Source organism: Helianthus annuus, chromosome 4, assembly GCF_002127325.2.
Source record: "Helianthus annuus cultivar XRQ/B chromosome 4, HanXRQr2.0-SUNRISE, whole genome shotgun sequence".
Classification (NCBI taxonomy): Eukaryota; Viridiplantae; Streptophyta; class Magnoliopsida; order Asterales; family Asteraceae; genus Helianthus; species Helianthus annuus.
This window is the reverse complement of record NC_035436.2, coordinates 78,739,884-78,756,840: the sequence shown is the minus strand read 5'-3', so window position 1 is coordinate 78,756,840 and position 16,957 is coordinate 78,739,884. Positions and strand designations below refer to the sequence as shown.

Sequence of the window (16,957 nt, the reverse complement as noted above, 5' to 3'; positions counted from 1 at the left end):
GTTACTTGCTAACCAATCCATCCCTACTACCACGTCGAAGCTTCCTAACTGGACTGGTAGTAGATCGAGAGCAAACTCACGCTCTCCTAACTCGATTACGCAACCTCTAATCACTTCATTGGCTTCTACTAACTTCCCATTAGCTAGCTCGATCGAATAAGGAATATCTAACTTACTAGCGGCTAAACCAAGCATGTTTCTAAACTCTAGCGATACGAAGCTATAATCGGCACCAGTATCAAACAAAACAGACGCATAGCGTTGGTTTACAGGGAACGTACCAGTAACAACATTGGGATCCTGGCGCGCTTCCCTGGCCTCCATGTTGAAAACTCTTCCACGAGCTTGGGTCAATTCCGGGCAGTTCCTCTTGAAATGCCCTTGATCTCCACAGTTAAAACATCCGGGCCTCTGCCCGTTTCCACCATTGTTCCCAGCTTGGTGGTTTCCCTGGTTTCGGTTCACGGTGCCTGCTTGGTTAGCACGGTTTCCATTTCCTCCTTGATTTCCTTGTGGGCGGTTCCCAGCACCACCACGGTTGTTTCTATTCCCATTTCCTCCTTGGCCTCCCCGGCCAGCATTAGCCCAACAGAAATCTTTCGTATGACCAGTCTTCCCACAAGACTCACAAACCCTTAGACTGCAGCGACCAGAGTGATGTTTTTGACATGAGTTGCACTTGGGCTGTGCACCCATGTATCCCCTGCTCTTCTTGCTACCACCAACTGAATCTTGAGCTGGTGTATTCGATTCTCCCTTCTTGACCACCGTCCCGGTGCTTTGCTTGAAACTTGAAAACTTCCGCTTATTACCACTAGATGACTCCACATGAGTCTCCTTTTTCTTGGGTTCAATCTCCTCGAACTTGTTTAACCGAATCGCTTCTTCAGTGAGAGCCACACTGAGATCAATGGCCTCTGTGATGGTAGCGGGTTTGGAAGAAGTCACCATACTGATTATCTGAGGAGCCAGTCCCCAGATGAAGCGCTCAACCCTTTTAAACTCGGGCGTAACCATATAAGGTACCACGTGAGACAGATCGTGGAATCTCTGAACATATTCCGCTATCTTCGACCCTTCCATCTTTAAGTGCCAAAACTCAGTTTCAAGCTTTTGAATCTCCGCGCGAGAGCAGTACTTCTTCCGCATAAGCTCTTTCAATTCGGCCCAAGACAGGGCGTAGGCGGCAGCTTCGCCTAGAGTTTGCACTTGAAGGTTCCACCAAGATAGGGCTCCATCTAGAAACAGCCCTGAAATGTAAGTGACCTGCTGGTCGATCGCACATTTGCTCATACGGATGGTGGAATCAGTCTTCTCTGCCCAACGAATGAAGGCAACAGCACCGCCCGTGCCGTCGAAGTTTGTGGGCTTACAGTCCAGAAACTGCTTGAAGGTGCACCCTGCACATTTGTTTTAATATAGGAACTGTATTAGCAGTTGCTACAGGAATCCAATTAGACCATGGTACGTCTTAAAGACTTAGGGTTACCATGAGGGGGATTCTGGTTGCCATTGCCGTTGGAACTACTCCAGCTGGGTCCTCCCTGCGATGCAGCATACTGAGCAATCGCGGCAGCAATGATTCCTTGCAGTTCTTCTTGAGTCGTGGGCATCGGCTGCGGTTGACGTCTTGGTGCCATTTTCTAAAGATGCGTACGTCGATTAGGCCATAGAAATCATACGTATATAGTAATAGTAATAGCATATAACATCTCATGTTATCAATATATCACACACAACATCCCATGTCCAACATCCCATGTCCAAATATAAAAATAATCAATCAAGTAAATCAGATATGATGAGAATGCGGCGATTGCATATATATCAAGACCATAAGCATAGTAAGTGTGTTAGTACATCCATCAATCACATAGGGGTTACATCACCCCTGTACAAAATACATCATATCAGTGTTACATACAATCAATACATCACATGTATCAACAAAAATCTGTGTAGTCAAATGGTCTTCAAAAGCTGTGCATAACAATCGCGGCTGTCTCACCCGTGTCTACCCTGGTAACGTCGATGATCTCTAGAAGGGTGGTGGTGGTGGAGGATAATGTAGGCGGCGAAAGAGAAGCCAATCCTCCTCCAAGGCCTGCTGGGTGCGGATCACGGATGCAATCTGCTGCTCTAGGATCGAAAGTCGAGCGGCAATGTCAGGAGGAAATGACCGAAATGGCTGAGTAGATGAGGATGACGGACCAGAACAAGGAGGCATCTGAGCTCTCTCGAGCTCCTGCAAACGCTGAGAATGGGAATCATGCTGAAGAACAAATGACATCAACAGGTCCTCTAGGGTATGCCCCATATGAGGTGGATCGACAGGTGGCATAACGGGTAGCGAAGACCAGAAAGAAGGCTCGCTGGCAGTGCCAAAAGGCATAACAGGAAAAGATGAAGTGGATGCTGAAACAGGAGATATCTGAGGCATGACAGGCATGGGCATCGATACATGGCCAAATGGGTGGGCTGAAGAGCCCTCTCCAGGCCCCGCTGGAGGTATGACAGAAGGAATCTGAAACGAGAACTCAGGATGGTGAGCATCAGTGCGGTGAGGAGGAAGCGGCGGAACATCCTCGTCAGCCGGTATCCAACCGTGCTGAGCCTCCTCGTCAGGGGGATCCATGTGCTCTGCAAACAGAGCATGCTCGGGCTCAATAGGTAAGGGATCAACAGGAGCTAAAACAGGATCAACGTGAGCAACAACAGGATCAATATGATCGACATGAGGGTCAACTGGGACGTCAGCGATCGGAGGGTCAACAAGAGGATCAACAACATGGTCAGCATCTAACAAAGGCATATCATCAACAGGAACGTCGCCAAGTGGCTGATCCGCCAAAATAGGATCAATAGGAACATCAGCATGCGCCAAACCATGCTCATGTGCGGGATCGAAAGCAGCGGCCTGCTCTGGAGCTACTGCAGGCTCGGGATCGACAAACGCCATATCGAAGTCAAAGTCCGGATCGATAGGATCGAAAGGGTCGGCAGGGTCAACGGGGTCCTCTACAGGCTGGTCCATGTGAACGAACTCAATATCACGGTCTGGATCGAATCCAGGGGGAAATACAGGGTCAGAATCCTCGATATCGTCATGCTCAAAAACAAAGCTCGGCATAGGAGCGGCAGATGACGCCTGGTCAGGATCCGAGTCATGAACGAAAAGCTGCGTGCTCGCCACATGTGATGGAGCAGATGCCACAGACTCAAAGGAGTCTGGGGCTGGAGAATGAACAGGCGAGTCTCCGACAGGAGCACCGGCGATCATCAAAAGACCGCCAGCGGGCAAAAGAGCTGGGTCAGGATCCTCGTCCTCGTATAGCTCATCATCGAAAAGATCAATATCGCCACCAGCCTCGGCATCAAGCATAAGCTCATAAGCTGGGTAGGATGCAAGAGGAATCGGGGCGGGAATCACAGCGAGAGGAAGATCCGCAGCAGGGCCACCAACGATGGGCTCATCGACGCCGTCAGGTAGTGCGAACGGCTGAAAGTCGTCGTCGTCTGTACTGGTATAATCCGAGGTGTGCACCTCGTGCTCTGATGACGTAATCTCGTCTGACTCCATGGGTCGGGGTCCGGTAGTGTCCGAGTCTCCAGTATCTGAGGTGTCCATGAGTCTGTAATACAATCACAAGTATGTACAAATATCAGTAAATCAGGTAATCACACAAGTTACCACATAATAACCACATATTCCTCCTAGTCCCACTAGCCTCCCAGCCTCCCAGACTGTTCTTCCTAGTCCCACTAGCCAACTTCTCCCAGCCTCCCAGACTGACTCCCTAGTCCCACTAGACAACATCTCCCAGCCTCCCAGACTGACTCCCTAGTCCCACTAGACAACTACCTCGATCCGTTAGATCGAGCCTCGGCCTCCCAGACCGAGCCTCAGCCTCCCAGACTGAGCCTAAAAATAATAAAATATGCTCAACATTTGTTTATAAAAAGTTTTGGATCTGGACTTAAGTGGTATGCAGAAAAACATTTTCGTGAGAGCCCTAGTGATCATAGTCTAGACTCAAAATGAACCCTAGTTCGCTATGATCAGAGCTCTGATACCAAGCTGTCACACCCTGGCTTTGCGGAAGCGTGGTTAATTTGGTGTGACTTCTTAATACCATAGCTTAATCATAACAAGCTATATGAATTTAAAATCATGCAAAGTCATCCATTGAAAATAAAATTGTCAAACATTGTCTAAATGGGTAAACACCCAACAACCATTACTTGTCTTAAACAGTACAACCACTACCATAATGCAACATAAATAAACATGGTTCAGGGGCCATGGCTTGTCCAGGAAAGAGCCATGAGCCTTGAACCCGGATGACTCTGCGTCTAAATGCAGCGGGAAATCCTGCTAAACCGTGCCAGATCCTTAATTCCCTGAAATACATGTAAGTTGAAAAATCAACAATAATGTTGAGCGAGTTCATGCGAAAATGAGTAAATAAACCTTTATCTTTATCAAAAACCCTGGTATGTAGCAAATAAGGAAATAAAAGAGATCACCAATGGGTTGCAAGTCCACTGATATGTGTGAAGTGCAAGTAGGGATGACTCAAACCTAGCGGATTTATGCGTCGGGCACTAAGTCACCCCGAGGTCCGTTCAGCTGGACCTGGGGCTGGGCTCGCTACACCCAGATAGATCTACCGCTCCTGTCCCTCGGTCCTCAACGAGGATTAATGGCCTCAAGTTTCTGCCTACCCACTCACATGATCTAAGTAATAACACTCCTTATGCTAACCATACCATGTATAACATATCCATAATCATTGTAACATGTATTTCACCCCCGCAGTTTATAAAACTGAAAACAGTTAAGAGAAAAGGGGGACATGAACTCACAGTGAACGCGTCACAAAATCAAGCAATCCAATATCCAAGTGCTGTGCAACGACCTACATGTGCTAATTCTATTAGACGGATGGCCGTGCTTTAGCTTCATAGTTTACATTTTTAGGAGACGGTTAGGCAACCGTTCCGTGTGTATACTTGATAACGCAATCTCCTTCCCAAGGATGGGGGGATTTAAATATATGTACACTTGTATCATTTTATTAAGTCCCACTTAATATATTTTATTTCTTATTTCAAAATATAATCATTTTTCTCAAAAATAATATATTTTCTCTTTACATAATACTTTCCAAAATAATACGTTGACAACATACGTGTCGATGAATATTTCCGCGTAATGCGTAAGTTACGTTTTAAATGATTAGGTGGTAATAGAAATTACCATTGTAACTTTTATGCTTGTCGTATGAGCGTTTGTATTATTTTGGGTTTGACAAGTTAGTAAATATTATTTTTACTCTAAAAATAATATTTATACATTTTCACAAAATAATCATAAACAGTGTTGTGACAAAATATATTTACCGAATATATATTTATTACGTTTAGTTTTGTGAAAAATCCCACCTCCGATTATTTATAAATAAAGTTGTGGCGAAATATATTTGAAAACATGTCAAAGTAGTCTAACACTTGTAAATAATTCTAAGTGTTAGATTTTTAGAAAATTTCGCCAGAGTTTCCCCTGTAACTGGAGGTGGCCACGCTTTCAAGCGTATCATTTTCTTTTACAAAATCATCTCAACAATTTATCAAATCAACCGAATCAATTTTCAACACTTCAAATAGAAGACTAGTATGTAAAACCGCGTTGTTTCATGAACTTGTAGTTTTTACAAAATCTACGGTGTAGGTCTCGTTATTTTTGGTGGATCTATTCACAACATAGCTTAGTCTTGCAAAAACCTCGTTTTTGGCACAAATCACTTCTTACAACTTCCCGACAATTTTTGTAAACATTGTTATTTTGTCGGATCTTTTATTCTACAAGTGTTTATACACTTGTAGTTTATAAAAATCGTATTTGTTAACACTTTATCCATTTTTATAAAAACATGATTTTCTCGACACCCGGTCCTACGAATATACCACTTGTACATACGTAGATCGGCTCGTTTTAAATACTATTTTTCACGTTAAAACATTTTTACACAAGTTCATGTTTCCCGTGTGGTGGAGTTTCACCTTTTAACCCTTGTACCAAAGAAACAAGTGTATGTCAAGATACGTGATCCTAACAAAGTCGGGTTAAACGATGATGAGAGCCACCACATCATAGATCGGGCCATTTTAATCAACCTGTTCAAATACTACGACTTTTACACGCGTTTTGAGCTTTTATCCAACGATATACACGTTTTAGCAACTTTAAAGTTCCATTAAGCGGGTTACCGACATTCAACCGACAAATATCCTTTTAACCACTTTAGACATGACCAAAAATGAGTTTTAAACGTTATACCTCTAGCTCGGGGCTAGGGAAGAAACTAGTCGAAAACTGCGTGGATAATAGCAAACGGTAGAGGTCCTCCGCGTTCCGTTTGTTCCGAGCTCCGTTGTACGTAACCACCGACACTTGAGTATACTTGGAATGTCAAGACTTGAACCGAAAAACGGATGGGTGGTGGGGCTAGTGTTCGGCCGAGAGGGAGAGCAAGGGAGGGAGAGAGAGAGTGAAGGTGAGGTGTGTGTGTGTTTAGGTGTGAGAGGTGAGGATATTTATAGAGAAAGTTGCCTCGTTCTTCGCGTAATCTAATTTAATATAATAAAGGACGTACTCTCCCGGTCCCACTAGTTGGCCGATTCCATTGAGTTGTAATGGTGCTCGGTTCGTTTCCAAACGTTCAGTTACGGTTTAGTTTGGTTAAGTGCGTTAACTTTAAGGTCTAACCCCGTTAGTTGTTTTAGTGCATTAAAAGCGGGTGTTAGGGTAATCAGGGACCCTAACTGGCTCAGAAAAGTACTAATATTAATTTTGGCAATATTTTTATGTTCCGGGTATTGTCCGGTTGTTCGGTCGGATAGTAATCCGTTAAAGTGCTTAAGATATCCGTTAAGCGTCATAAATAATATTTTTAGCGACACAATTTATTCTGCAAAGTGTCGGGAATAATTCCTCATATTTTGGCACTTTATTAATTAGCTAGAAGCTAGTGTGTTGATAAAAGTGCTGTGTTCCGTGCTTAAAGTATGTTTTAGGCACATCCAAATCTCTATATCTTATTCCTAGAGACGTAATCATACAACCCTTGTATCCCTACACACACTATGGGTGTAGTAAAATAATTCTGGCTCATTCAGGCCTTTAGAGGCAGTGTTTGCCTGATGCTGGCTATACCAGCAAGTTCACTGTGTATCCGTTTAGTGCTACTGTGCTTTTGTGCATCATGCTTGTCACTAAGGTTCAGTAAATAAGTAGTGTAGTGACAGGAATATCAAAGTATGATGCAGATATGTACAAGTACCAACAATCAAGTAGCAGTTTATCAGCAAACTCAGTAAAGCACAGTAATTAGGCAACAATTAATAATTAATTAGGTCGTACGGATACCTGGTTTTGAGAGGGTTGTCACATAGAGTGGGCTGCAAGTCAGATTTTGAAGTTTGACAGCTTTAGTCCCTGTACAAAATTTGACGCTTTTAACCCACTTTCTGGGTTGCGTAAAGGCGTTAGGAATAAGTAACTTGGTTTATGCCCGAAAATTCCGTGGGTGTCGGTTCGTTTGGTCGTACAGTCGCGTTTTTCTTTTATTGCGACGAACGCTTTAACGAACACGAAAACGACCCAAATTGCGCAACGAATGATATTTTTGCATTCCTATCGATAAAATACAAGATATTAGGTATACCCGGGGTATGACCGAGCATCAAATGTTCCGGGTTCATTAAAAGGTCACTCAGAGGTAAGAATTAACATGTTGACGCTTTTAACCCCTTTAACTTGCAAACTTGCGCGTATTATCACTTAATGGCATAAAACCCTTAAATGGCCAATATTAGACATTCCCGTGAGTATGATTAAACATCATGAAGCTCCCAGTTCGTTAAAAGGTCATTCGGAGGTAAGAATTACCATGTTGACGCTTTTAACCCTTCGTCGCGCAAGGTGCATATGTCTGTTGACTTCGTCTTATGTCTTGTATTGAGTCATGTAATAGAATTGATAAACCTAGATGCGTAGTTCGAAAGAAATGGGAAACAGGTCAGAACCAGCAGGTTCACACGAAGTGGCCAGTTCGTGCGAACTGGCCAGTTCGTGCGAACTGGCATGTGCTAGTTCGTGCGACCTGGTTCATCTATAAATAGTGAGTCTTGGTTTCTCATTTGTAACGTTGTGATTCCGGTAGCGAAGCTCTGCCGAAGACTCTCCAGCTCGTGTATTTTTGCCAAATCAATACAAGAGATAGTTAATCTACTTCTAAGTGCATATCAAGCTGAATGAAGATCAAATCAATGAATTCCGCCTCTGATTTGGTCAAGAACTCTTCTGATCGACTCGTTTAGATCGATTCCCCGATCCTACAAGTGGTATCAGAGCTCAGGAGGAAGAGTTCTTACCATTTCAGCTTTTTTTCTTCAAAATCATCTCACTTCTACTCATTTTCTACACTTTTTCTTCAAAATTTCAACGAATCTACGGTTAAAATGATCTGATTTTTACATATAACACGTAAAACTAAGTTTTAATCAATCCTTGAAAAAATCAGACCTAAAATCAACCTAAAACTTGATAAAATTTGACAAAATCATATCAGATCGTTCGACAATGGTTCAGATCGTGTGACATCATCATCAGTTTGCACGAGTTGCTCTTCAGATCGTGTGAAATAATTCAGTTTGCACGAGCTGAATAGTCCAGTTCGCATGGAGTGTTCAGGTTGTTTGAAAAAGTATTCCAGCTTGCACGGTTTGGGCAGATCGCACCAGTTCAGTTCGCACGGTTTGAAAAAATAGTTCAGGTCGTACGGGGTGTTTGAAAGTGAACCAGGTCGTTTGAAGTTTGAACCAGCTCGCAAAAAGTGATCCAGGTCATGCGAGGTGATCCAGTTCGTTTCATCCAGTTCGTTACAAATCTCCAGTTCGTTTGAGAAATCTGTTATTGTGCACTTTTTAAAAACCGAAACATGGATTCTGAATTTTACAACGTGTTTGCTACTCCGATCACTATGGCTCAGAACGTGAACTTAGAAAATGAAATGGGCAAAAAGCAAAAACCGCCTAAGCTCATGAATATCGAGGAGTATAACAGTTGGGAAGAACGTTTCGAAAATTGGGTTCAAGCGAATCATTTAGATGCATGGGAATGTGTTGAACAACGATATGTTAGACCAATTGATGAATACGGAGAGGTTGTTGCTATCAAAGATTTAGATGATGATGATGAGAAAAAGAAATACAAAAGTGAAAAGATGATGATCAGTATATTGCAACAAGCTATTAAGGAAGACATCTTGATTTTATTGCAACACAACGGAAGTGCACACTCAATGTGGAAAACACTAAAAACGAAGTTTGTTGGAAGTCAAGATATGATCAGGAACAAAAAATCGCTTTTGAAGAAAGAATTTGATCTATTTCGTGGATTGAAAACTGATAACACCAAGCAGATTATAGAAAGATATTGCAATTTGGCGGTTAACATGAAGCGATTGAACATCAAGAAAGATAGAGAAGAATGGGTTGAAAAGTTGGTCGATGCGTTGCCACAAGATGTTTGGGGCACGTATCTTATGATGTTGAAGAATACTGATGAATTTTCAAATCTATCGTTGAGCAAGTTTATTGAAAAACTCGAAGTTCAAGAGATGGAACAACGGAAGATGGCGAAAATGAAGGACTTTAATGGTGAACAAGACATTGGTTTATACTACAAAGGAAGTACGATTGATAAGACCAACATTGCACCAAAGATCGAAACTGTATTTAACGCAAAAAGGTCTTCTGGAGGGTCATCTCATGGATTAAACAATAGTACTGGATTCTCTTCATATCCATCATTCGATCCAAATTTTTCAGCAACCAATACTAAACCGCAAAGCTCATACAGCAATAATGGCCAAGTATTACAATGCAACATTGCATTAAATCTTCAAAATGGTCAGAATTTCTCGGAAGAGTTTGCTAAAGGTCATATGTCTTTATTGGTGACCGTGTTAGAATCTTATTAGAGTTTGGTTGCGGGCAGAATCGGAAATCCTATGTTGACCAAAGAGGATTATGATCAGATTGATGCTGAAGATATAGAGTTAATGGATATAAAGTGGTGTATGGCTAGTGTGTTGAGAAGAGCTGAGAAGTTTAAACAGATCACTGGAAGAGATGATTTCCGTGATGCTGGAACTTCACCTTTAGGTTTTGATAAATCTAAAGTTACTTGTTTTCGTTGCAGGGAGAAGGGGCATTTTAAGCGAGAATGCACAAATCGCGAAGCAAGTGGAGCTCAAAATCCATTCGGCAACAATGATTATCATCGAAAAGCGATCTGTCATCAAATTGCTTAACAGCCACAAACTTCACATGCTAGGAAGGATCTGATCGAAGAGCCATCAAAGAGAGCTTGTTATGGTCTGATAGATCAAGATGATGAGAGATTTTCAGAAGGTTTTAACTGGAATAATTATGATCCTAACAGACCTTCAAATATGAAAGCATTTGTTGCTCAAATTTTTGAAGATTTAACTGCTAAAGATGAAATGGAATATACTTATTACGAATCTCAACAATTCAGTCCTACAAAGAAAGAAGAAGAAACAGTTTCAACAAAAGAGGCTTCAGAAAAAGCTCCAATCTTTGATCATTCATCAGATGAAGAGAGTGATGACGAGAAATTCGAAAACTTGAATTTTATAAAAGAGAATTTTCACCTAAAAGATATAATTTGTATTTTGCAGGTAAAATGGAAGAGATCAAAGAAAGACAAGCTGCGAAAAAGAAGAATCATAAGGCAGCAACTGTTAAAGAAAAAGATGACAGTGATGATGAAAATGTTCGAGTGATAAAGAAGCAGGTTAAAGAAAGTCCAGCTATCAAGATTGAGAAGGAAGCTGATACTAAAAAGATGCCTGAGAAGTGTGAAAATTGTGATACAGTGAAAAGGCACAACAACAAATTGATTCATAACATGAACAAATTGAAAGAATCCTATGATGTGTAAAACAAATCTATGAATCAATACAACAAGTCAAGCAATGAACAAGCGATAGCTATGAAGACACTCAATGGAGCATTCATGACAAAGCAGAAAATCATCAATTAATACATTGAGAAATGTGCTGAGCTTGAGCAAAAATTGGAAACTCAGAGGATAGAAACTGAGAGGGTAAACAGGTTATTGAAAAGTTATTCATGTGCTTCTTACGTAATTAACATGATTTACCCTACTGAAGAGGAGAAGCCTGAAGTAAAAAAATACTAGTAAGAAACATAGTACCGATTATACAAAGTGTCCACCTCCGCTTGAACAAGGATATTCTCCATGAAATCCTAATTCAGAAAGAGTCAAAAAGGCAACCAATTTAAAGTGGGAATCTGAACCTTCAGATGGATTGCCAGATAATATTGACATCATATTCACTGCATCTGACACTGATCAACAATCTGAATTGATTAAGAAAGTGGTGGATCATGTGTTAGATAAAGATTAAACGGAGGAGTCAAAATTAGAGTCTAACAATTCAAATCCAACAGTTGAACCGGTCAAAAGGGTTTATAATAAAGATTTTCTGATGTCACAAAATAATTTGAATGACGAAACATTCAAAGTAGCATATACTTTGAATGATTCCGACAAATTATAAACTGATGAAGAATTTCCAATAAGAGGTGTTAAAACTGAAATGATTAAAAAGGTTTTCAAATTAACAGAAATTAATATTTCTGAAATAAAAGATGTAAATCTTACTGAAAAACCTAAAAAGTACACATCAAGGGTTCAACAAAGACTAAACAAGAAAAAGGGTTACAGTTCTGGTTCTGGTTATCGAAAGAAACCAAACCATAACAGTAATTTCAAAAAGAAGGGATTAGGTTTTATTCCACCAGAAAATTATAAAAATGAGAAAATTTATAAACCAAAAACTAAATTTGTTTCAGGAACATCTTCTAAAGAAGAAGAAAGAGCTCATTCTGGAAGCAATCGAACAAAGAATTCCTTGCTAAGAAACAAGAAGCAATGAAGAATGATGTTGCTCAGAAGAAGAAGGAAACAAGAACCTGTTATCAATGTCAAAAAAATTGGGCACATTGCATTGAACTGTCCAAAGACAGCCCAAACAAAACAGGGAGTTTCTGAAAAATTGAAAGAAAAGATGGTTGATATTGAACCACCAACCAAACAATTTAAAGTGTTAAAAAATTCAAAATTTAAGGTTGGTGAGAGTTCAAAAAGATTTTACAAAAGAAGAGTGAATCTTAACAATCAAAAGTGGGTTGTTAAGAAATCAGATGTAAATTCTGGCGATGAATTTGTTTCTTTGGAAGCAAAGGAGCCACATTCTGGCGATGAATCTGACTCGTCAAAGTCAGAGGAGCCACAAGTTGAGCTAAAAACTGAAAATTCAGTTCCACCAATGGATGATGTCAACTTTCCACCATTGCGGACTGAAAATTTTAAACAAAAAGTTGGAAAAGTAGAGATTTCGAATTAATTCTATTTTGAAAAGAAAGAATTTGATGTCGAAAAAGCCTTTAACCCTAAAGTTCTAAATATTTTTGGAAAAATGGTTGACGGGAAGGTCAAAGGGGTAAAGGAATACTATGAAAAGAAGAAGAAAGGAAAGAAACCAAGAAATGATGACTCGGAATCTCCCAAGGACCGTCAGGCTTGGGAGAATCTCTTTAACTGAAAATCCTGACTTGCCGGAGCTCCCAAGTTGGTAATCGTGGAGCATGAATCGGCATCATTCTTGAAAATTAGTTTTGTTGATTTAACTTGAAATAACTTTCATACAAGTTGATTAAAGAAAAGGAAAAGTGAACTTACAAGTGGTATATTTGAAAACAATGTGATGAAACCCCATGTTTGTGAAATAATAAACAAACTAATTTTCTGGAAAAACCATTTTGATTAAAACAAACTTAAGTGTTTTGAAATCATAATGGGAAAATAGTTTGTTGTCAGGGGGAGTTCTAATTGTTTAAGCCAAAGTGGATGGCGAATTGAAGCAATTCACATCAGTTTGTCAGTTTATTTGTACAGTTTATTGCGTTAATTTTCAAATTTTCCTTGAAAATCAAAAATTGAAACATATTTTTGATTTTAGGGGGAGTAAAAAATTTTAGAAATTTTGAAAATTTGAAAAATAAAAAAACATGATAAAATCTAAAAAGCCAAAAACATTGAAAAATTCAAAACGAGTTTTGTTGTGAAAAAAGAGGAAATGATAGTATATCAGTGGACTATCACAACATGCTAAAGCAATGGAAAGTCAAAATGTTTTTAAACAAGTCTCACTGATGATGTGACAGTAGACTTCGCACGACTAGTAGATTGAATTTGAGATATAAACCTAAATATCAATACTTACTTATCACGTGGGGAACATCTCTCGGATATATGGGTAACCCCCGAAATCTTGTTTGAGAGATTGCCTGATTCCGAGATACTAGGTCTTTATGCTGTTTGATATCTGGGGTATTATACCTAGTCTTCTGATATTGCAGAAGCAATGGCCTAGACTTCGTATAATACTTTACGCGCTTTACTGCTTTTCAATAAAAGAAAAAACCCAAAAAGAATGTGTTTCAACATAAAATTGTGAAAAATCAAAAAGATTTTATTTCATCTTATTTTCGACAACTGATGTTGAAAAGCTGATTTTCAAAATCCCGAGTGCTAAACATGATGAACAACAACAAGTTTGGGAGAGTTTGTTTGAAAAGAAAAATGATTTTGAAAAGTTTAAATGGTTTCAAATTAATGAACAAAATTTGTGAAATGATTAAATGATTAAATGAGTTTTTGAAACCAAATTTGAGTATTACAAATACTAGTGGTTAATTAGAAATTAAAATTGTTATAAGATAATCTACAAGTGGTTTCAAAAATTGTTAAATTTTAAAAATTGTGAAACTTACTTTTGGGTAGAGTATATGCAGGTAAAAGCTTTGAAAGAGCTAGGTTTCGAATTCTGAGGATTTGCGTATGCAGATTAGAGCCAGATTTCTGATCCTGTTGCTACGGAAAGCCAGGAAACGTTCCTGAATTGGTGAAATCTGTAAAGCCAGGTTTTCGATCCAGTCGGCCAGCTAAAGTTTGCATCTCCTTTATCGTGGATGGCGATGGCATGCGCTCGATCGCCTGAACCTTTTCCGGGTTGACCTTGAATCCATCTTTTGTGACGATGAACCCAAGGAATTTTCCTTCTTCCATTCCAAACGAGCATTTACCCGAATTGAGCTTCATATTAATGCTTCGCAGAGTTTGGAATGTCCTCTCAACATCTTGGAGCATGGTGTTTTCTTCCACGCTCATGACGACAAGATCGTCCATATAAATCTAGACACTTTTGCTGATCTGTTCACCAAAAGTGTCGTTCATCAATTTTTGATAAGTTGCGCCTGCGTTGCGTAACCCAAACGACATCTTTGTATAGCAAAAATTTCCCATAGGTGTGCGGAACGCCGTTTTATCTTCATCCTCTATTGCTATTTGTACCTGATGGTAACATTTGTAGCAATCGAGGAAACACTTCCATCTGAACGGTGCGAGATTGTCGACCTTTTCGTCGATCCCTGGAAGTGAGTAGCAGTCTTTGGGGCAGGCTTTGTTGAGGTCTTTGTAATCGACGCACATGCGCCAGCCCCCACTTGCTTTTTCTACCATAACCTGGTTTGCCAACCAGGTTTGGTATTTGACTTCCCGTAGAATCCCTGCAGAGCGCAGTTCCTTGACCTGATCATTCATTGCGCTATTTTTTGCGGATCCCAGGTTGCGTCTTGCATGGACCACGGGCTTGATACCTGGCAAGGTATTCAAGCAGTGTTTCGCTATCTCGTGCGGGACTCCTGTCATATCAGAAGGAGTCCACGTGAATATGTCTTTGTTCCTGAAGAGTAGCTACTTCAGGCGCGCTTTGATATTGTTGGACAGGGCGTGACCCAAGGTGACCGTTTGGTTGGGGTACTTTGCATTAAGTACCCACTTTTCCGGTTCAGTGTTGGAGGTCATCCTTTCCATTTTGGTCGGACTCAGCTCGTCCGTAGACATAACTTCTCTGCGAGCATAAATGATTGTGATCCCCGTTTCGATTGGGAAACCGACAGCAGAGTGGGGAAGGGACGTTATCATGTTGAAGTCGCCCTGTGATTCTCTGCCGAGAAGCACGTCATATCGGGAGGTGTGTGCTTACCGTTGGTAAGGCGCACCGGAAATGTAATTTGGCCGAGAGGGAACACTGTTTCCCCTGAAAACCCAGCCAACGGGTAATCCACCAGCTGCAACTGATTTTTGTCCTCCTGATCGAACTGGTTGAAGCATTGTTCATATATTATGTCGGAGGTGTTGCCCGGGTCTATAAATAGATGCTCGGTGCAGTAGTGTGCTAGGTAGCCGATGATTACTACGGCGCGCCTGTCGTGCGGTCCGCCTCGAACCTTGGGGAAAATGACCTGTTCATCACGCCAGTCGTCGTCCCCCCTCCTTGCCGCCTTGCGCGGCTGTCTGTGGCCCCCACTGATCATGTGGGTGGTTGCCACATACATGGCTTTCTTGCCACTAGAGGTGCCCTCATCGTATGGAGTAATGCGCTTGTTTTGCTTTGGTGCTTTCGGTAACAGGTGTTGCAGTTTTCCCTCCTTGAGGGCTCGCTCAATCTCTTGGCAGAGACTGATGCAATTGTGTGTGGTGTGGCCAGTATCCTTATGATATTCACAGTACTGGCTGGTGTCCTGCCCTTTCTTGGATTTCATTGGTAGGGCAGGTTTCAAGCTCTGTTCTACCGCGAGAAAAACCTCCCTTGGTGACTTCGTGAGCTCGGTCCAATTGCATTCCCGAGGCTTTTTCTTTGATGCCCTTTGTTCTCTCTGGGCATTTATTGTTGCTCTGGCATCGAGCTGGGACCCTCGCGGAGCGTATGACTTGGAATCGTTGTCACACCCCGATTCCCAATGGGCCCGGATGGGTATAGTCGTGATGGTTGGATAACAGTTATCACAATATAATAATATGCAGTGGAAGTATTAGAGTGAAAATATAAATTTCAATAAAGCTTGAATATATAAAAGTATTACAAGCATTCGATACAAGCCCACAGACGGGATCTAATAAACATAGCTTTAGACATCATAGGCCCTAAGCATCAGGAGTTGCAAATTCCTTAGCCTTAATTCTAGTTGACCGGTATTCCCAGCCTATAATAAGGTTCGGTTCCTGCGGTTCAATCTTTTGAAAATACGTCAGCCAAAGCTGGTAAATACAATTAACTGACTCTTTGGAAAATAGTTATTTGAAAAGAGTTTTATACATAGAGAAAACCCGTAGGTGATCTTTTAAAAATATCTTGAGATTTATTCTTGTTACCAGATTTACATACTTGATTAACCCATTGGGACGCCCGGACACAGTACCATTAACCCCCAATCATTTCAATTATCAAGCAAAACGAAATAAACTGTATTCTTACATTTTTGAGCAATCATAGGCGACTTACTTATGTAATACCCGCTCCAATTGGCATAATTGTTATCCCAAGTTTAAAGCTAGAATAAGTTAAAAGTATTTACCTTTTTGCTAGCTTCAAATCAACAAGATTATAATTTAGCAAAAAGCCGCAAGTCTAAGTACTATTGACCCAAGTCCGATTATCTGGGGGGTACTATAGTCTGGAATGAACAGATTTATTATCTGTTAGAATGTATACGGGCCAAAGGTAGTTCCTTTAAATATGACCCGATACTTAAGAATAGGTTCGCTAGATTAAGCGTATACCAAATAGAATGTGGTTTAAACCCAACAAGTACTAGTACTTGTATAATATGGGTAAACAAAGTACATTTTGGATTTTGAAGTGAAAATGATAAGGTTAAACCCGTTTCGGTAAACTTACGTAAACTAGTTACGTAAGTCTAACCGTACGTGTAT

The 16,957-nt window shown here is 40.7% G+C and overlaps 1 protein-coding gene across 1 annotated transcript; it reads right to left on the bottom strand.

Annotated features, from left to right (window-relative positions):
• Nucleotides 1–15,162: 15,162 nt before the first annotated feature.
• On the bottom strand, nucleotides 15,163–15,786 carry LOC110869522. The gene has a single exon (XM_022118765.1). It carries the CDS (start codon nucleotides 15,784–15,786, stop codon nucleotides 15,163–15,165), a length of 624 nt encoding a protein of 207 aa, XP_021974457.1.
• Between the last annotated feature and the right edge of the window lie 1,171 nt (nucleotides 15,787–16,957).

Bases quoted from the DNA above. Each gene is read 5' to 3' on its own strand.
- LOC110869522 (XM_022118765.1), bottom strand. From the start codon at position 15,786: ATGAAATCCAAGAAAGGGCAGGACACCAGCCAGTACTGTGAATATCAT.